This window comes from Chaetodon trifascialis, chromosome 2, assembly GCF_039877785.1.
Source record: "Chaetodon trifascialis isolate fChaTrf1 chromosome 2, fChaTrf1.hap1, whole genome shotgun sequence".
NCBI lineage: Eukaryota > Metazoa > Chordata > Actinopteri > Chaetodontiformes > Chaetodontidae > Chaetodon > Chaetodon trifascialis.
The window spans coordinates 26,549,114-26,570,100 of record NC_092057.1 but is presented as its reverse complement, the minus strand read 5'-3'; the positions used below and the strand labels follow the sequence as shown (position 1 = coordinate 26,570,100).

General features: G+C 43.1%; 1 protein-coding gene across 1 annotated transcript in view; it reads left to right on the top strand.

Annotated features, from left to right (window-relative positions):
- The first annotated feature begins 1,888 nt into the window (after positions 1–1,888).
- Positions 1,889–20,987, top strand: part of LOC139343002 (sodium/potassium/calcium exchanger 3-like) — a 47,192-nt gene continuing 28,093 nt past the window's right edge. The window contains exons 1-2 of the mRNA XM_070980376.1: positions 1,889–2,403; positions 5,861–5,989. Of these exons, the coding sequence (XP_070836477.1) occupies positions 2,208–2,403; positions 5,861–5,989 (325 nt within the window). The 5' untranslated portion in view covers positions 1,889–2,207. The remainder of the gene's footprint in view (positions 2,404–5,860; positions 5,990–20,987) is intronic.

The following is a 20,987-nucleotide window of genomic DNA, read 5'->3' as shown; positions in this document are numbered from 1 at the left end:
TTTTGTTCCATCCTCCAAAGGGTTAAAAAAGCACAATGAAACCAGTTGCCTAGAGCCCTAACCACTTTTTCCATTCTTGCTGGAAAGTTTCCAGTGCTATTTATATGAAACCTCAGGCCTGACAATCAAGAAACCCACTTGGCCAGGATAAAGTATTATCCATTATCCTTAAGTTCTGTTTCCCTCAAATGGTTACATAGAAAACACCAGGAATGGCAGACACACAGTCAAATCTATGGTCTATCTTTGGATGTTCAGTGAGTGAGCAGACAACATGTACAAGCAGGCATAAGTGAAATCAGTCCATATGACCTCACTACTATTGTGTAACCAAAGAAAATACTACATCTAATCTGTCTTGGGCTTGATGAGTGATTCGTCTTATTTTAAGACCAAATGTCAGGAGAAACATAAACTGTCTGTTTGCTACGTTCACAGAGAATGGCATTCACATCTGGCTGACGTATTGACATATTTTTGACTGATAACATAATTATTGTTATTATTTGTAGAGGATGTAGTTGGCTTGGAAGGCATCCATAATGTTTGGCTGCTGCCCACAGAATTTGTGTGTGCTTAAATGGGTGAGTGGTACTAGTCCAAAACAACTAGGAAGGTTATTAGAGAGCCAGCGCAGCTTTACAAACAACACTTTGTATTATTATTCAGCAATATAGTATCAATTTCCTTCGAGTACAGGCCGCTGCACTGTATATCAATAAAAGACATTCCCAGAAGAGGGCAGTGCAAGGCACACATCTTTTTTTTTTTTTTTCACCTTAAGCAAACAACAATTCCACTTCATTCATGCCTCATGTCTTTTGACTGCCTTGTAAATATACTTTAAATATGGTAAGTGTGGTTTTGTACCTGGACTGTAAGTACATTATTGGACTAGTTGTGAATTTAAAATCAAATGTATACATATGAAATTTTGCCAAAAATCTATAAATAAATAAATACATACATATATTAAAGAACTGTACTTTCACCTAAAATATACTGGAATTGTCATCTGAAACAAACACACATTCAAGTTCTTTAACTCATGGAAGTGGTGCACATGTTCATTCCTGTATTCAATGCACCAGCTGACTTACAGAATATTAAAGCTGCACCAGTCAATATTTTTCTATTAACAGTGGAGAAATAGCTACGTGTGACGAGAATGGTGTTGCTCGTAGTAACAAATAAACAATTATCACCAGACTCAGCTCGACTGAGCATTTTTCCGCTCATTGTTTGAATTTTGCAGCCTGCAACTTAACCGCTTTGGTTCAGTGTCACCGCGCTCTCAACCTTGTGGCCTGCTGCAGCAGGCGGCTGTTTTTGGTGAAAAAGCTGAGATGACAGAGATTTCTGGCTAGCATCTTGCTAAAGAGCCAGAGCTGAATATTGACAGTAAACTGGGGTCCATTCTTTGCATGGCCAGTAACACTATTCCAAAGGACTGCTACTGATGCTTGTGTCAGTCAGGAGGTGATAAAACAGCATTGTTTACAGCTTTGTTGTTTGTTTAGCAGGGATGCAGCTTTAATGGTCAACCTTAGCTTTCTATGTTAGTACGTTAAATAAAATGAAATACCACAAATTTACTCAAATGGACTAAAACTGAAATTCTTTTCCAGTATCAGAAAATACTGATTTTTGACCTGGGTTCCACTTCACTCTCTCTCTCTGTGTGTGTGTGTGTGTGTGTGTGTGTGTGTGTGTGTGTGTGTGTGTGTGTGTGTGTGTGTGGTCCACATGCACCCCCCTTCTCTCTCTCTCTCTCTCTCCACCCCCCCTTTCCTCTCTCTCTCTCTCTCTCTCTCTCTCTCTCTCTCTCTCTCTCCACCCCCCCCTTTCCTCTCTCTCTCTCTCTCTCTCTCTCTCTCTCTCTCTCTCTCTCGCTCACCAGACGGACGCATCCATGGAGGGCTCGTGCAGTAGTCCTCTGCCTTACTACTTCCAAAACCACATTTCAACATGACATAAGAAGCAAAATCCGGCTCTTCCAGCCAGAAGCTCCCCGTTTTTGCCAAACAGCCCTCGCAGCATCCCAGCGGTACTAATTTCCAACTTTTTTTTCTTCAACATTCTCCCCTGAAACCTTGAAACCCCTCCCCTGTACTTTTCATCCATTCCCGGGAGATAAGTCAATTTCCTGGGAATTGAAGGAGGTTGCTCGTTATTTTCTCTTTTCTTTTTTTACTTCGGGGATCCGCATGGATGTGGCAGCGGTAGAGGGGATGTCTCTGCCGGGTATCCGACTCCGGAATCAGCCGGCGCAAGTGATGCCCAACCAGAAGAAGGTCAAAGCGAGGCGGAAAAGACGAAAGGAGTTGGTTTTGATCCAGATATGCTTGTTCGGCGGCTTGCTTGTGGTCGTGAAGGGGTTTTCCTTCTTAGCGGAAAATTCAGGTGAGGATCCAGCCGTTTGTTCAGCTCCTGTTCGGTACCGCTGACCCCCCAGCAGTTAGCTGGCTGTTTCTTCCGGCTACTGTACATGTTCGCCTGTCACATTTCTCCCCTTCACCGTCCTCGTTTTGGCTCACACAGCTGCACCTTTCCCGTAAACGCACGTACAACAGTGTCGGCAGCTGTGTGGTACTTAAACGCATCTTCCTGTTGTCACTTGTTCTGCTAAGTGTTGGTCTTGATTTTCCTACAGGGACTTAGAGTGCGGCTCAATTTCTCAGTGTCCAAATGAACCGTGTGGTTCAGGTTTCACTGAGCAGTCTGCCATGTCGTCTTTTTTCCTAACAGCCCGTTCCTGACTGAAAGTTTTGCTCTGTCACATTCTTCCACAAATCCTCCTGTCGTGATGTGTTTGGGGACATAAGCGTAGCACGTCAAAGCGCGTGTTCCGGGTCTCATACTTTATCGAAACCACTGCGCTCGAACATCTCAACCAAAGTGTGACATCCTGTGATTAGCCCAGTTTGAGGTGAACAATCCCCACACAGTGTCATACATCTGCCGTGGCGGGTACACAATAGGTTATATTGGGAATTCATGCGAGCTTTAACTATGGGGAAGTATTCAGGGCTGAGGGATGCTGAGGCTCCTCTGTGTCCAGGTGATTCTGCTGCAGAGCAGTGAAATCAGGGCAATGAGCTCCAGGGTACAGACCTCCACCTCTCCAGGTTACTGCAAATGGTTACACAGTGTCTCCTTCCCTCTCTCTGACCGTGTTGCAGTGCTCTGCTGGCATGTTTGTTCAATGATTAGCATTGCCAAAGCGTCCAAAAGCATGTCAGATGAAACCCTGATAATAAATAAGTGCATTGCTTCCTAACAGCAAACATCTGTAGCACTCGACTTGCTGCCTGCATGTTCCTCTCTGTCTCTATCTTTGACTGTGCCCCCAACACTCCACTTAATTACTGAGTCAGCGTCAGCTAAAGTGCGATGCATTTATCACTTTTCATGGACAGAAGGCCTGCATGAATATTCATACACTCATGATTTGTGCATCATCAGTGGGCCTAATTTTTTTCTCTTCTTTCCTCCCCACTGCGTATCCTGGTTACATGGAAGTGCAACAGTGCTGCTCTCTGCATGTGCTCACAATGAGAGGTGAACAAGTGACAACAGCGGGCCGTTTAATGCATTTCCCATGTCCCCATTGTGTTCTTGTTAACTCTTAATCAGCTTGCTGGAATATCAATTAAAGTTGATTATTTATGTTGTGCTTAATGAAGTTCTGCTAAATTGAGCTTGATGTTGTGGAGCTGGAAGCAGTGCACTCAACGCCTCCTCACAGTGGCACATTAATCATTCCCACGCTCCTTCTCTCCCTGTGCAAGATAGCGAAAGATAGAAGGAAGGAGCACAGCGCTGGCACGCAAGCCTCTCTGCTGCTGCTGCTGCTGCTGCTGCTGCTGCTGCTGCTGCTGCTGCTGCTGCTGCTGCTGCGGCTGCTGTGTGTGGTGTAGGGAAGGTGAGGCCAGGTGAGAAGTTCAGCCATGCCCTCAGGACTATTGAATAACTGGGCTTTTTAATTCTATCTGAATCCCTCTCTTAGGCCAGACTTGTGGTTGGCAGGGTGGAAAGGGCAGAGTGCTCCTGCTGAGCTCTCTGAAGTATGAAATAAATTCATTGGTGTTGCTGCTTTCTTGAAGAATGTGCAGATGTAGCCACAGTAGGAGCCCCACATTGTGCGCTGCGCTGTTGCTCCACCCCCACAAGGGGATTTTGTTTTGGAAAATCATGAAATTCCCCTTCAATGTATGAATCAGGGGGAAGGAGGGAGGGGGAGATACCAAACTGACACATCTGTGGTGCACTCCTCCAGCTGTTCACTACCCTGCTTTTATATAAAGAACCAAACTTTCACGTGACGAGAAGACACCCCTGATCATTAGAAATACAAGTAACTGAAAGTATCTCTGGTGGGTCATATGGTGAGTGTGTTGAAATTTACTCGAGCTGAATCCATTAGTCGATTGACAGAAACTATTTTGTTAATCGATTAATTGTTTCAGTCATTTTTCAAGCAAAGACAGCAAACATCCTCTGCTGTTGTTCTCGTCTATGAGAGGGTCTGCTGCTTTTCTCTGTTTTATGTCATTGTGAAATGAATATCTTTGGTTCTTGGACTGTTGGTCAGACAAAATAGGACGTTTGAGGATGTCGCCTCAGGGTTTTAGGAATTGTATTGAGGATTTTTTCACAATTTTTGACAATTCTTAAGCTAAAGAATCACTCTAGTAGTAATCAAGGAAATAGTAAGCGTATGAATCAATAATGAAATAATCATTAGTTGCAGCTGTAAAATATGCTGTATGTGCTAATCTTTGTCTTTTCTTGACAAGTTTGTCCAAAGCGATATGATTGATAAGCGTAAATAGTTGGCACTGCCCTCTGCAGTACATCAGAAGTCGCTTTGCATCAGGGCTGGCTGTCAGACCTCTTCACTCAGTACGTTTTGACACTCACCATGTGTGCTTGTGGTGAAAGCTTTTGATTTCTGCTGACTTCTTGCTCACATTCATACTCTTCTTTAAGGAAATGTGCAACATTTCTAGAGCTGCAATGTTTAGCTGATTGATCATTTAGTCTGTTCTCAGAAAATAGATGTTTTGCCAAACAGTTAATCATTTAGGTAATTTTGTAACAGTTTCAGCTTTTCAAATGTGAACATTTGCTTGCTTTTGTCTGTCTTCTGTGATGTTCTGAACAGCAACCCTTGACATTTGAAGACATCACCTTGAAAAGCAGAGATGGAGATTTAAAAAACTGCTGCCATGATCCAAACAATCAGAATACGTCATGAAATGACGCAGAAGTGATGAGCCAGCTTAATGCTGCTGCTAAAAACTCAAATCGAGTCACTGTTTACCTCAAACTCCATCTGTAAAATCAGCATTTATGTTGGCCTCTTTTCGCTGGCTGGGGCCGGCTTCACACTCTCCTCCTCCTTGTGTGGATGCAAACCTGGATTATTGTTTTGCATTTTTCAAAACATCAGGGCGTGCGTGACTTGATGGCATATCTCTATTTACACTGTAGATCTATGATTCACTGGGCGTTCATCTCAAAGTTGACATCACACAGTCTGACACTAACTGGGACCAAGACATTTTTTAGAGCCACTGTGCAGTGTGTCTCTCTATGATCTTGTAAGATTTGCTGTTATTGCACCTTTGCATATCTTTGATAGACAGTTTCTGATATAAATCCTAATTTTGTCATTTTTAGGTTCTTTTATTCATGCATGCTCATGTTCCTCAAAGTAATGGTAAAACTCAGGGATCACAGTTTTAGACTCAGGTTTTGGAGTGTGAAAGTGCCTCATCTAGATGTTTCAGCTGCTCTGAAACGACCTTGAATCTGTTTTGAAAGTAGACTTTTCACTGTGACGACCGTCTTCCAGGTTTCGATGTCTCCAGCCACAGCAGAGAGGACCAGGGGAGATGGGGAGGGAGGAGGCTACTGCAGGAAATGGACAACGGCAGCCTGGAGGAAGTGGAGAGTGAAGGATCTAAGAACTGCACCGCTCCAGGTAAGGAGGAGACAAGCTGAAAGAAAGAGGACACCCAGGCATTCTCAGAGAGGGGGATGTGGGAAAAAGGGAAGTTGGAAACAAATGATCACCCCACATCCTTTGTCTTTCTACCCCCTCTGGTCCCCTTGTTTTCACTTCCTGATGTGGGGTAACCCAGATTGTGAGGTCAGATGATTTCCCATGAGCACAGGCTACAGCAGGCGGTGACATTCTGGCTGCCTCAGCGGTTTTCACCCTTGTCCTCCGTCACATGTTTTCAGGATCCTGCAGGTTTCATTCTCTCTGCCTCCACCTCGCCGTCCCTCTCCGTCTCGTACCAGCTCTCTTTTCATCCCTCCCGTTCCCTTCCTCTATGTTTCCCTCGTGTTTTCCCCATGGTGGCCACATCTCAGGAAAAAAAAAATCCCTGTTTCCATGGCGACCTTTTATCTTATCATCAACCAACGACTGTTTGAGGTGCTCAAGGATAGCGCGTGAGGATGCTGAAGGCATTTTGTCAGGCCTGTTGTTTGTAAAGTTTACAATCACTCCGTCCCCATAAAACGGTTGAAATGAACCACATGGAGGTGACTTTAAAAGTCAAAAATGCTTTCATGTTGTATAAAATCATATCTTGTGGTGTAATCCAGCCTGTTTCTCATTGGACGAATCCTTGTGCGTGCATGGACTCTCACCATCACCCATATCTGCTGCTATTTTTAGATGTAGATGGAAGGAAATTCGTTCCTGTTATAATTGATGTGTACAAGGTAGGATGGAGAGAGGTGACTTCGCTGCAAATCACACTGACATCTTTTTTTACCTTGAGCGGGAGACGACTGGCCTCCTCCAGAGGGAGGGGTGGTTCTCTCGTGAGCTCATTAAGCAAAATGGCCATCATCAATCTCCTTTCTCACCCTCCCAAGGTCGCTGCTGTCATCTATAAAGGGAGCCGAGGTCAAAGTTCAACTTCTTCTCTTATCCTGCTTATTATACAGTAGCTGCTCTTTCCTCCGCTCATGCTAAATTTAAAGCACGTACCCCGGTGGCTTCAGCCCCTGCCACCCTCTCGAGGACTGCATGGTTTTTGTGACGAAAACCTTTATTTTCTGAAACTCTTGGCCCGCTCTGCTGATTTCTGCTGCTGTCCCTGGCATGAGACACATAAAGCGTACCCTTGTGGGGAGTTACTGAGCAATTCGTCATCTGACCTGTGTGTTGTGAAAAGGTGGTGGATGTGTGAAGGGAAGGATGTCACGACAGTAGGCAATGGCTGTAGGGTGAGGTCAGTATGTGCGTTTTGTTGTTATGTTTAGAGCTTCAAGTAATTTCACAAAGCAAATAAGCAAACTACGTTTTTTTCAATGTCAAAAAATTGTTTAGTCTTTAAAATGTGAGAGAATCATAAATAATTCCCTTACATCTTACCGGAGTTGTATGAAGCCTTTCATGGCTTGTGTCAGATGGGTCTGAGCTCTCCAGACCCCTGTAACCCACTCCTCATCTCTGCTTGAGGCTATGTTAACTGCTACAAGCACAACACACCCAAATCTGTCTAAACTGTTGGTGATTGAGTTGCATTGTGGGCAACGTAGACACCAGGTCTTGACAAGGACAAGAACACGTGGAATACTGTGAACAATATCTCTGATTCTTGGACACTGAGCCTTCTTGAGTGTTATGGTGCAATTCTAAATGAGTACTAGAGTACTCTGTTAACTGCCCTGTAGATACCAAGCTTAGGTAAGACAATTCATAAATACTGGCACGGAAGGTTGCAAAGGTCATTGAACACTGGATTTAACGAAACCATTCAGCGTCAGAGTTCATGGTGAGAGGCAAACTAGGGAGTTGGAAGCATTGCTGATAGGAATAGTGGAAAGATGGTGATACAACAATCCACAGCCATGTTCGCAGCTATGTGAAAGTCAGAAAGTACAGCTGAGGCTGATGGGAATGTGGTTAGTTTGGCACATATTTGGTCATAAGAAACGTATTGGACAACTGAAGTTTTGGTGATGGGTACAAATGTCTCATTCATGGCAATCTATTTAACAGTTTCAAGACATTTTCTGATGTTTTAATGGCTCAGTATTGTTGCTGACTGTGGTCTGCTGTGTCCACCTCAGCCTGCTGCTGATGCCCAGCTGCTGTGAATGAATGTGGATGTGAAAAATAATTTGGGAGCACCATTGCTAGTGACCTCTGACACCGTGTTTGGCAAAATACACTGACTCACTAAGCTAGAACGATGAATCTTGTCTCATTTTTAGCTCGCACTGACCATCGCTTTCACTGGTCAAAGTGACATCATCAAATCTGACTGTTGTCACATTAAAGTGCTCTCTGCATGCTGGTGTCTGCGCTCAGCCAAAGATCATTTGTGATCTCTGTTCCACCACCATGTAACTGCGAGTGTAGTTCCCAGCATCGACAGAGTGACACCTTGTAAAACGATCAGCTGATCACATCATGTCGATTCTCCTGCTAAGCCCTCATACCATGGATGAAGCTAATGAAAGACGAGGTGAGCCAAATTCAGCAGGATACAGCTCCTATTTCAGTGTGCCAGATAGCCTGCATATTTAATCAACATTCAGATAAATATGAGTATCGGATCGGACTCAGTGTTGGCAAAGAATTTCGGAGCGTGATCAGAGCCAAAAAACAGAAAAAGAAAGAAATGCCAACCTCATGATGGCACTGGAGCAACTGTCAACTCTGGGATTTGAAAATAAGGGAACTTTTCCAGCACTCCACCACCCTCACCACTGTCCACACCCCCCTTACATTTAGACAAGGAGACACACCGTGAATCCTAAAATCACCGCCGGAGTTAACCAGTTCCTGCATGAAGTGACTTCGGTTATGTGGTCAGAATCAGACACCTGGTTAAAGGTGAAATGCTGTGAACATGTCTGCTTTGTAGACATGAAAACACAAAAGGACATAGAAATTTAGCACTTAGTTTATTTATGTATTACTTGAAGGTTATGCTTCAGCTGTGATTTTGGCAAGAGAGACAGTTGGTAGCAGAGGGTGATGATGAAATGAAGGCAGAGATGGTATAAATCCAGTCATAGGTGGAGCATGTTTCTCTGCCTCTGGGGCCGTTATACTTGCCAGATAGTTGCACAAACATTTAGCCTTTTTGGCGGCTACTCCATCCCTCTCACGTTCTTCTTCTTCTTCTTGTTTTATTGGTGGGTGCTGTTTGAGTGAATGGCCTCTTGTGACTAGATGTTACAGCTAATCAGCTAATGTCCTACGTGCTGCCACCTGTGTTACTGGAGGACTCAGCAGTTACGCCTCCTGTCAGCGTTACAGCCTTAAGGGTGAAATACGAGAGAATCCCAGGAAAAAGAGGAAGGTTGAGGAAAAGTCAGGGGATCCCCAAAGTCCATAGGATTCATCCCCTTGGCACCATGAATATAGAAAATCCCATAGCAATCCATCCAATATATTTTTAAGTATTTCAGTCCAGCTGACAGTGTTACTAGCTGTAATAAAATTTTTATATCCACATTGTTATCTATTACAATTCTGTCAATCAGGAAATCAACTCACCAACTAGTTATGTGTGTGTGTGTGTGTGTGTGTGTGTGTGTGTGTGTGTGTGTGTGTGTGTGTGTGTGTGTGTGTATTTCCATAGCTTGCCAGCCTCAGACTAGAACATAAGCCTGACTGATGAGGAAGTATCCCAACATGAGCTCTGTGTTCTGAGAGGATGCAGCACAATGGAGGCCCTCACTGATTGTTGCCTGAAATTAGAGGCCTGCTGATCAAGTGCCTGACAGACGAGGGAGAGACAGCCAGACAGACAGCGAGCGAGAGAGATCTGCTTATTTTCCCCTCCCAGCCGCACATGAAGCAAGACATCATACCCGTCATTACGTCTCCCTCCCTGATTTTAATTGTGAGGACCCCGCCGCTTCTATTGATTTCAGACACTTGTTCAGTGCCCCCACCCCCTCTGCATCACGCTGCAATTTTTCATTTAAGGGGAAAAGAGGGGAGACACAAGCCAAAGCTGCTAGTAATGGTTACATCTGAGTAACTTCACTCCTTTTGCTCAGCCTCCGCTGCCCTTGAGGTTTACAAATTGCTGAAAATGTCAAAGAGAGTTTCCTGGCTAGAAAAGAGGTGTTGAGTTCACACACTGTATATGTGGCTGTGGGTGTTGATTTGTGTTTGTGTGGCCCTGTTAGTGTGTGTGTCTGCATTCGGGGAGGTGAATATAAGCAATCTTATATAAAAATAAGCCTCTCTGTCCTGCTCTTCACCTTGTTTGTTTTGATGGTTCATCCAGAATCCAGTGTGCGAGGCCACGTCGTAGGTTTCTGGTGGAAAATACAAAAAATCCATTACTTTTGAGGATGTCAGAGGAATGGGGGGCTAGTCATACTGTATCTGCAGTAAAGCTGATGACATGTATGTCGTAACACACAGCCATGCACATACACGCACACCCACACACAGCTTTCTTCCTCCTCTATCCGTTCCATACAAACACACGCACACACACTCCACCACAGATGCATCTTTTCGTTCAGTCCTTCTCTCAAACACATTTGCAAACACAGGTGGTTAATGTAACCCCCCGAGGAGCTCTGTGTACAGTAGTGTTGGCTGTGTGATTAGACAGATAGTGGTTTGGGTACCCCGTACATGTGACTGCTCTCTCCAGGGGTCTTTCCCCGGGGGCTCTCCTCCTCCGTTATTAAAGATCCTCTCCTCTCCTCTCCTCTCAGCTAAGCTCAGCTCCGACGCAACACTCCATTTTAGGAAAGGAGGCTGCTATGACTTAATCAGGGCTTCCCTGTGAGAAATGTGGTGTGTGTGCGCGCATGCGTGTGGCTGCACGTTGAACCTTTAAGAGTCGAGCCTTGTTAATAATAGTATTGATTAATGTGAGGGTGCTGGCCCTGATTTCTGCAACTGTGTGTGTGTGTGTGTGTGTGTGTGTGTGTGTGTGTGTGTGTGTGTGTGTGTGTGTGTGCGTGCGCGCGTACGTGCGTGCATGTGCGTGTGCTCATGCTAGCCTCACTTCACGTTGGTAGCCTCCTTGAGTGCTAGAGGCAAGTAAGTAAGCATCGCCATAGTACAGCTGATGAATTAATCAAATCAGAAAAAACGATCAGTCCCTAATACCTCAACAATAGACTGCCACTAATCAAATGCAAAATTGACCCGGGGAGCTCCCGGAATGATTTCCTCTGAGAAATCAATTCTGCCATATTACAATATTAGCTGTGAGTGGGCTGCTGCTGCCTTCCCAACACGACAACAGCTGTATTAACAGTTGCAGATGGTGGCAAAGTTCTTTCATAACTGCCTGATGTGCAGATTGGCAAAGTCATCTTGTTGTGTTATTGCAGGAGCAGGCGCTCCGTGCTCAGGGGAATAAGACCAATCCATCACAGCAATTAGCTCAGCGAGTCTGGGAGTCCTTCTACAGCAGCTCCTGCTGATTCTCTGCCTCTTTCTCCCTCACTCCCTCTAACTCTCGTGTAGATACATTACTTTTTGGGTTCCTCTCATTGCAGTTTTCCTTTATTTCCTGCATCATTGATTGTCGTGTTTCTTCTCTGCCTCTCGTCTATCTCTCCCCACACGCGAAGGAAATGCTTCCCAGCACCCCTGCTGAATTATAGAGCTCAGGTTGTTTGCCAGCAGCAAAAGTGGCTTGACACACCTTTAAAGATTCATCCTGCTGCTGTGACTGTGAGCAATGTTGAGGCTGTTTCCTGAGAGCCATGAACATCCTCCTTCACTGCCGCTTCCCAGAGACTTTGAGAGGACAGAAAGGCTCCCACACAAAGTATTTTTCTGAACAGTATGTTGAGCAAACAGTTAAATTGCTTAGTGGGTTTCAGACTCCTCGGCATGTCTTAGCTGTCACCATTTGACCATTTTGCCATTTTATACCTTTATGAGACCAACAGAGCACCGGCAGTATATGAGGGGGAGTGAGATGCAACCAGGGTTCCCGGCCAGACTCAAACAGAGGATGCTGTGATGAAATGCTCATGGTCTTTTTAGTTGTTTTTGAGCTTCCTCTCCATCATTCTATGCACTTCCTGTTCATTTTGAACTTGATAAATCTTTTGCTTTGTTTCACTGCAACTTTACACACCCAGAAAGGAGAAAGGAGCTACTGTAATGAGAACATTTGCCTCTACATGTGAAATGGGTGTATTAGGTTGAATGGATGAGGGAGATCACAGCTTTTGCCTTGATTAAAGCCAGAGCGATGCTGGATTTTGTGGATTTTGCGGGCTGATATATAGATATATGTAAATATATATATGCATCTATCAAGCTTGCTATGTGGTTCATGGATTCATTTCAATAGAATTGCTTTTTTCCCTTACTCACACACTTACTCTTGGTCAAGTCTGTTGAGTTAAGAGATGAACAGCGCCTCTGCTCTAAGCTTTCATGCCAAACTTTATTTGAAACCATTAGTAAGGTGGCTGTCACGTTTCTTGACCACAGCTGTGGGTTCTTTCCCCGTGTGTTGAATGTAATGACAGGGCTGAAATAGCCGAGACCTGCTTCTTCTTCTAGCTGCCGTGTGTTCTGCTGGATGAACTATGTGATGGCACTGTATATACAGTAAATTACTCTAAACATCTTCTACTGCATTGTGGACTCTATAAAACGATTTGCACATTGGATAATATATGGTACATGCCGTTATCGATATCCCTGATCTATATTGGTCAGTAAATCTGTTAAATAGCACTGATTCTCCTTGTTTCTTTAATTAATAGTAGGGCATTGTCTTCATGTTTTCCATGATTGCTCATCTAAAAGAGAAAGGCAGGTGCTCTGAGCTTGACGGTGTGAGGAAAGAGTGACAGAAAAACCATGTATGATGTAGTCTGTGAAGGCAATTACTTCCTCTGCCTGTGCATGACTAACCCAGTCAATACACGTGTTACACAGCAGCACGTGAAAGGTTAAAGAGCAGGGAGTCGTGATAAGGTGTTTGATGTGCTTTATGGATACGAATATTTCAGTCTGTCAGATTGCCTTATCCGAGGATAAGCTCTTAGCACGAAGAAATCGAGCAGCTGGGAGGCTTTGATGATGACTGACAGATCCACAGCTCCCAAATAGACGAGGCTGTTCAAGATCTAGCAGGGGATAGGCGTGCTAAACAGCCAAACAGAATTATTGTCCTAATCACAGTGAGCGAAGTAGTTGCATCATTTTATTACATGTAAACATAACTGATGGATGTTCATCTGATTACCAAAATCTGTCCATGAATGCTACAGCAGGCTGGAATTCACTTTTTGCCATGGAAACGACAGCTAATGAATAGATTTCTGCTTTGGCTAACAAGTAGGGATGTTCCAGTCAAGTGTTTTTTGGCTCCAATCCCTGTCAGAATCCCATACCGAGCCCAGTCTGATATGAATATTGACCTAAATGTTCATTAGGTATGTATCTGACACACTGAAATCACAGCTATAGATTACTGAATATGACACACCCTATGTTTCACCAGCTGCTTCATCTAAATACTGAGGGTCCTGGTTCAAAACTGTAAAGTTTAGAAATGTAAATTATTGCTATGATATGAAAAAAAGGTTTATAGCTGAGAATGTGGAACTGACATGAGGCGACGAATCACCCTGTTGGAACTGCAAAAACTGTCTGTGTTGTATGGAGTGGAGCATCTTCCCTCACAAACAGTCTTTGGCTGAGTACAGACACTGGCATGCAGGGAGCACGTTAACCAGACAGAGACATTTTGAACATTTCTCCCATGTTGTTTTGCTTACTGTGTTTAAGATGTTTGGCAGGTTTGTGGTGGTTTTTAATCTGGGATGTTACTTGGCCACTGAAGGGAGACTTTTTTCCTCCTCACTTTTTCCTCTTCCAGCTTTTTTTGGGTCATCGTGCTGTGAGACAATACATCTTCACACAAAGCTGGTGATGCATGTTCACCTCTAGAATTGGTGTGGTTGCATGATTTGTTTTCTGTACCCAAAGGAATGGTGTCGAGTGGTGCCCTCTGCACATGGTGAGTCACATCACAGCTCGAGTAGACAGTGGACTCTTGTCTATGCTGCAAGATCTCCAAGATACTAGACATTGTGTCAGAGTTGTCCTTGGGTCTTGGTTCTGTCCTTGAGCAGTGCTCTTCTTGCTTGATTGCTCAGTTTGGTCAGACATCGAGGAGCAGTCGCCGAATAGTTTGGCTGGTTCCTAAAGCTGGAGTCTACAGTTCTCATTTTAACTCCACACCCTTCAGAAATCATTCCAGTCTCTCTTCTGGATTGAAGCTACCATAAAATTAGATGTCTGAATTGTAAATTGTTTTCAGACAGACAACAAAGCAAACTTTCACCTTGCTTCATTTCACTTCTGGACTGTTTGGATTTATTTGCCACAAGCATCCACTGTACTGTACCAGCTGGACAGATGTTAGCAGCTGTAAACTAGCGAGCACGGTGTGTCTGGGAGTGTGTCTGTGTCTCTGGCTGATCTCAGAATTCACCAGGATCTCCACTTCTCTCTGCTGTTTCCCTCCAGTCTCTCTCCTTTTCTCTCTAGTCTCTCCTCTCCTCTTGTGGATAGATATACAGTTGTATATGCACAGGCAGACATGCAAGTCATCGTGACAAATCTAGGTGATACACACACGTGTTAACTACAGAGATTTCTTCTAATGAGCCAAAATGTCTAAATGCAACACCAACACCACAAAATTAGGAAAAAGTGGACCGGGATGCAGATATTAAAAGAATATCTGAGTGTCAAGAAAATCAATTTTTACAGTGTATCAACAGTTTTGCAACTAACAACTAACAATTTTCATCAGTACATCAGTGCATGAACTGAATTCACACGTCCATTGAGAGAAGTTTGCAATAAATATCCAATCACATGCAGTGTGTATAAATCCAGATTAGCTTTTTGAAAAGCCATTAACAGTACTATAGAGCAGCGTTTTCAAGAGCGTACCCTGTTTTGTTTGCTTCTCATGAACGTGGGTGACGTAATGTTTAGTACTGTCAGTGAAACAGTTTGAAATTTGAAGGCTCTTGAAGCCAAAATGTGTAACACATATAAAAGTTGTAAAACCTTAATTTTATAGCTTTTTAGGCTGATATTGATCACGGTTGCAGACATAACAAAAACATCCGCTGTATGCTAAATTATTATTAGTATTACCTTTATTTAACCAGGAAGTCCCATTGAGATTTAAAATCTCTTTTACAAGAGACCTGGCCAAGGTAGCAGCCAGTCACAACATATTAAGATGCAACAAATACGACATATTAAACAAACAAACAAACAAACAAACAAACAAACAAACAAACAAAACAAAACAAAACAAAACAAAACAACAACAATATAGAATATTCCACAATAAAACAACAAGAACAGCTATTAAAAGCACATGTCTCCGTCACCACATTCTTTATGGTGCCCTTAAATTTATTAATTGATATGTTTCTAATCCAAGATCTTTCTGCAGACTATTCCAAGCCCATGGGGCATAGTAGGAAAATGCAGTTTTCCCCAAATCAGTTAAAGCCTGGGGTACATTGAAAAGTAACCAGTTGGAGGAGCGTAGCTGGTAACTAACAGAGCTGACACAGAGAAGGTTACAGAGGTAGGCTGGAGGTTTGTCCAGTATTGCTTTATAAATGAAAATGTACCAGTGCTGTTGCCTGCGAATAGTCAGTGATGTCCAACCTACAAGATCATAAAGAATACAGTGGTGAGTGAGGGATGGACGGCAATCTAAAGAGTGCAGGGAAAACACACTTCTACAAACAACATGTGTTTTTGTGTCATTTGAACAAATGCTAGTTTAATCAGAGGCTGTAGAGGTTGCAGGTCCTGCTAAGCTAGGATAGTTAGCTTTTAGCAGGAATAGTTTACGATTTAAGATTTAGCTAGTGTCTTATTTATGTGTTAAGATGTTGGAGCATCAAACGTTATTTATCAACATCAGGAAACATGAGTAAAGTATGTGAATTAGCTTTTCTCACCAGGTAGCCTTAGGCAGCAATGCAGTCACTGCAGTTTACTTTTTAGCTGTACATAGTATAGTAGTTTTTATTATATGATGTCAAAAAGTCTGATTCTGTTTTGAACAAAATTTTGACCAAATACAGTCACTGTGTTTTTGCTTTATAGGACAGTGTTGACAGTTGGTGGTCATGTGCAAAGGTATGTAGCAAGCTGTGCTGTGTGCTAGCAAAGGCAACGACCGCTAGCTAGCAAATATGATTTAAACAACACAGGTTTTCGATTCTTCCAAAACTTTCCGAGTGTTTTACAAGGCAAGAAATGCAACAATTTTCACTGTTTACAACAAACTCCACAGCGTATCTTTAATAGTAGATAAAGTTTACCTCCATTGGAAGGTGGTTGTTACAGTGGCAAAAGTACATAGATACAGCAGAGAGACATAATAATGATAGCAATAAAGCAATGACCACAATCACCACACTTCTTAGATAATAAAGGAGTGGAAATGAAAATTTAATGACCTGAAGATTCGTGATCTCCCAAAAAATAAACAAGCAATTAAAGCAGATGAATACAAACTGCTTAAAACAACAAAAAATAGGCTGCTGTTGTTGCTGAGAGGCTGCAGAGCATTGAAGGAGAGCAGTGCAGACAGAGTAAATATGGAAGTTAATAGTCTTATCAGCACCGGCCATTAAGGCACAGTGTTCAAACCTTTGATTCAGTACTGTGTCACCACACTGCAGATGTGAAGAGATTTTCTATTCACTAAGCCGGCCCCATGCTGAGGTAATGAGAATGTGGGTACATTCTATTGCATCCGTCACTCATATGAAAAATGTCAGTGCAGACTAAAATTCATTCATTATTGATATTCAAATAATGTTCTGTAAGGTGTCTGCCGTTTCTTGGAGGCAGTGGAAGCAATGTTTTATAGTATAGAGTGGGCAAGTGCCCTGGAAATGCTACAAACATGTATGTCTTCTATAATAAATCACTGCTGGCCTTCATACGTACTGTCAGTTATATAGTGCTATAGTTCTTCTTGAAGTTTTTTTAGATGCATTTCCTCATTCATCTGATCTGAATGCAGCAGTGGTGCCATTTTCCCACGGAGACGAATCATGAGGAGTTGAGCTGTATATGTGCATTCAATAGAGTGAACTTAACCTGCTCCAGAGTAAGCTGTGCAGCCTGTGTTACCATGGTGATGTACACTGTTTAAAAATGAGTCACCGGCATTATATTGAAAGGCCAGGGTTATGCCCAAACTTAGCCTTGTGAGTTTTGTCACATTAATTGACCTAGCTGACGTGCTGGTGGATGTGGCATGCAGTGTGACGCTGGATGTGGTCAGTCTCGACAGCTTTTCTAACATGACCAGAGAGCAGAGCCTTTGTGATTTGACACCTGCCATTGAAGAGATGTCCACTTTTATCAAGTGGAGAGATCGGATGTGTCAGATGTGATTATCCAAATTACTCATGAGTGTCTTTTAGAAAGAGATTCCCCGAATCTTTTCCCCATGTGTTCAAACCCCATGTATGGCTATGTATGTCTTTTTTCCACCTTATTTATTCAGTGATGGTCAAATGAGCTTTCTTTTTGAGCAACATCCAGCTGAATGCATACCATAATCACACCTGGGAACTGTCCATAACTGCATAGCCTTGCACTGAGCAGTTACAGTGACAGGATCCACTTGAAAACATGAGCTACTGATAATGTGTCTTGCTTTTCTGAGTCCTGTGTCAGTTAATAAATGTGAGGAACACCTCTCATTATAATGCTATACGATTAAAACGCTCCCCAAACAGCCTCCAAAATGACTATACAGTTGAATCAACACTCCTCTAAAACAGCTCCAACAAAATGGAAACATAACCCATATGCATGTATGAATGCAGGATTTATGGCAGCTCTGTTTTATTAGGCTACATGTGGCGTGTATTTCCAGGGCAGCAACAGTGAAATTTATCATACCTTCTCAAATGATGGATGGTGCTGAAATAATAGCCGGTGGTGTGCTGTTCAAACAAGTAAATGCTGCTCGCAAATAACCAGCATTTCAAGCTCCAGCACAGCGACGTAGCACCGCCAGCTTTTGTTGTACAGATCATTGTCACAAGATCATCACGTCATCGTTGCTAATTGGAGGTTATTTATTTATTTCTTACAAAAAATGCTGTTCTTCCTCACTTTTGCTGTCAGAATGATGGCAGAAATAAGAGTGAAGTTATAAAAAATAGAATTATCCCAGCAGTGAAATTTCTGCTATTCACTCACGAACCATCTAACTGCAGCTGTGCATTCATAAATAATGATTCTATTCTTAATGTGTAAAATGTAAAATTATGGGCTTTCTATTGTAGCAGTATGACAATCACAGTCCCCTTCCAGAAATCTTGGACTACAAAGCGGAAATTAAGATAACTGTAATAGAATCCACATAGAGTCATGAACTAGTGAGTGATGTATCACACCATGATGAAGCTCTGTCTTCTCAGCTGAAGGGAGCTGCACTCATGATACATGTGTATGTGTGCACGTGAGCGCATCATAGATGTTTGTTTGGGCAGAGTGTGTACGTGCTCCAAACTGTGCAAGGGAGGAAAAAAAGCGGGAGTCCTTAAATGTCACATTACTCAGCACGGTAACTACGCTCACGACATGCGATGTGTCAGCCCGCATCATCATCGCCCACTGAGCATGTGCAGAACAGGCCCCCAGCCCTCCACGTGCGCTGAGGATATGCACGAGATGTACACGGGGATGAGCTTGTTCAGATCCCCGAGGGTGGGAAATGCAACTTTAATCACCTTTTTTTTCCCCATCCCTCTGGTTGTTTTTGTTATTGTTCTTACTGTTTGCTCTTTGTTGTCCCAGCGCCATTAAAGCATCGACAGCTTCACGTGTCGGCGCGCTCCGGAGGGGCAGCCGTGACTCCTTGTGATATTGGCGAGAGTGAACCCCTCGAGACTGTGTCAGTGTTAAGCTTCACATGAAAACTCATCTCTTTGCACTAACTCCCAACCCCTGTCAGGTCAAACTCCCAGAATGCTCTGCTCCGAGCAATATGGTGTAGGGGCTGAAGTTGAGCAGCTATTTTTAGGTACTGTAATATTTATCGTTTTCATCCAGCGAACAGTGCCCTCAACACTTTTTCACCATGTTTGCGTCTTTCTTTCTTGACAAGATGCAAAGATTGAAGGAGCAGTTCAATGTGTGGGTGATTAACTGCTGATCACAAACAGTCTCCAGCACACTGTTCTCGTGCAGACAGGTTCGAGGTCTCTTGTTTTATAGTTCGGAGCTGAATGGATTTTAGAGCTACAAAGTGTGCTGGATTTTCATAGGCAAGTTTGTTTGCCCTACAGCTGAGCGGCTGTTCGTCTCGCAGCTTTAGGAAAGCCAATATTATTCTGTTTTCTAAATCAGGAGGGAAGTGAGGGTTTTTTGTTTTTTTTTCAGGGCAATTGCGCTGCGCTTCAGTGAACTTATTCCCTTTGACTAGATGCAAAATAAGTGTACATGCCAGCTGTGGCATATTTTTTCCCCCACTATCTAGAGATTTGAGTTTAGATGGTGATTAAATGTGTCCTGGCAGACACCTACTTCAAAGAACAGTTAGTTAAATAGCAAAACAGATGTAAAAAGATCAAATTCATAAGACAGTATTCAGTTTACCCAACTGATTATTCCCCAAAAGACCCTTCCTCCTTTTAAGTCCAAATATCTCAGGCCAACTCAGTCCATCTTTCAGTCCTCCACTTCACCACCAAACAAAATTTCACCTCCATCTAATTACAGCTGGACACTATGAGAGAAGTTCGTTCAGCAGATATTTTCTGTGTTGGTTTTAACAGAGGGGAAGCATGCAGTGACTGCACAAATACACACAAATACACACACACACGCACAGGAAAAAAACCATTTCCCACTGTGCATAATTAGCCAGACGTGTGAGATGCAGAATCATTGCATTCATAATGGGCTGGATAGCTTCCAGTTGATGGTAGTTTGACGAGTGAGAGCAGAGGGAGATGTATTGCAAATCCATAGTGCCTCACACCGCTGTGTGGAGCGAGTGAGCAGGGAATTCATTAATGGCATATTTAACTATTCTCCATCACCACCGCGGCACTCACAGATCTGCTAATGGAATTCCACTGTGGCATTTAACTGTAGAAAACTGTCCTCTCGTTTAATTCTATCAACTTATCGTGGCATCTGGAGCATTTGTATGACAGTCTGATAACAGTGAATAATTCATTATGACAACAAGGCAACCCCACAGGACTTCAAAGATAATTCTATTCTAATCGTAGCAGCCTGGCTTTATTTTTGTAGCTTTGGCCAACATGTCCATTGGTAATAACAGCATTGAACTCACGACTTAAAGACTCTCAAAACATCCAAGCAGCAAGGAGGATTCTGCAGAAGGACTAAAAAATACATACATGAACTGGGGATGACCCCAATCAACTTTTCTTGACCCCAGTCCTGATCCTTTAATATTGAGTATCTGTGGATACAAGGTGTAAAGGCGGCTGCAACAGCAAACAGCATTGCTGTGAGCGTATCATCACAGCAGTGGTGTGTCAGGCTATAATGGCTGCACTGTACACCTGCAGGAATTAGATTGGGTATTACTGGTCAGCGTGAATTATAAAGCTGATCGTAACCAGGTCATGCAAGCACAACTTCAGAGCTCTGCCTGAAGTACACTCCATGCCTGGGAATCCATCCATCACAGCAAACAGTGACTTCCTGATCGACTGCAGTTGTGTTTGCACACGGTTTTCTTGAGTAATGAGGGATTATTGCCGGCATTTTGCACACGCTCGCTTTTAGTTTTACCTCCAATTAACGTGATTTAAATAATCTGGTTAAACGTCTTTCTGATGTGATCATGGGAGAGCTCTCATGGATTTTGCTATCAGACTCTCTGCAGATCTTCACAGTGATAGTGAGGACAGTGTCATTATAATCTATGGAAACAATGGCAAAACCA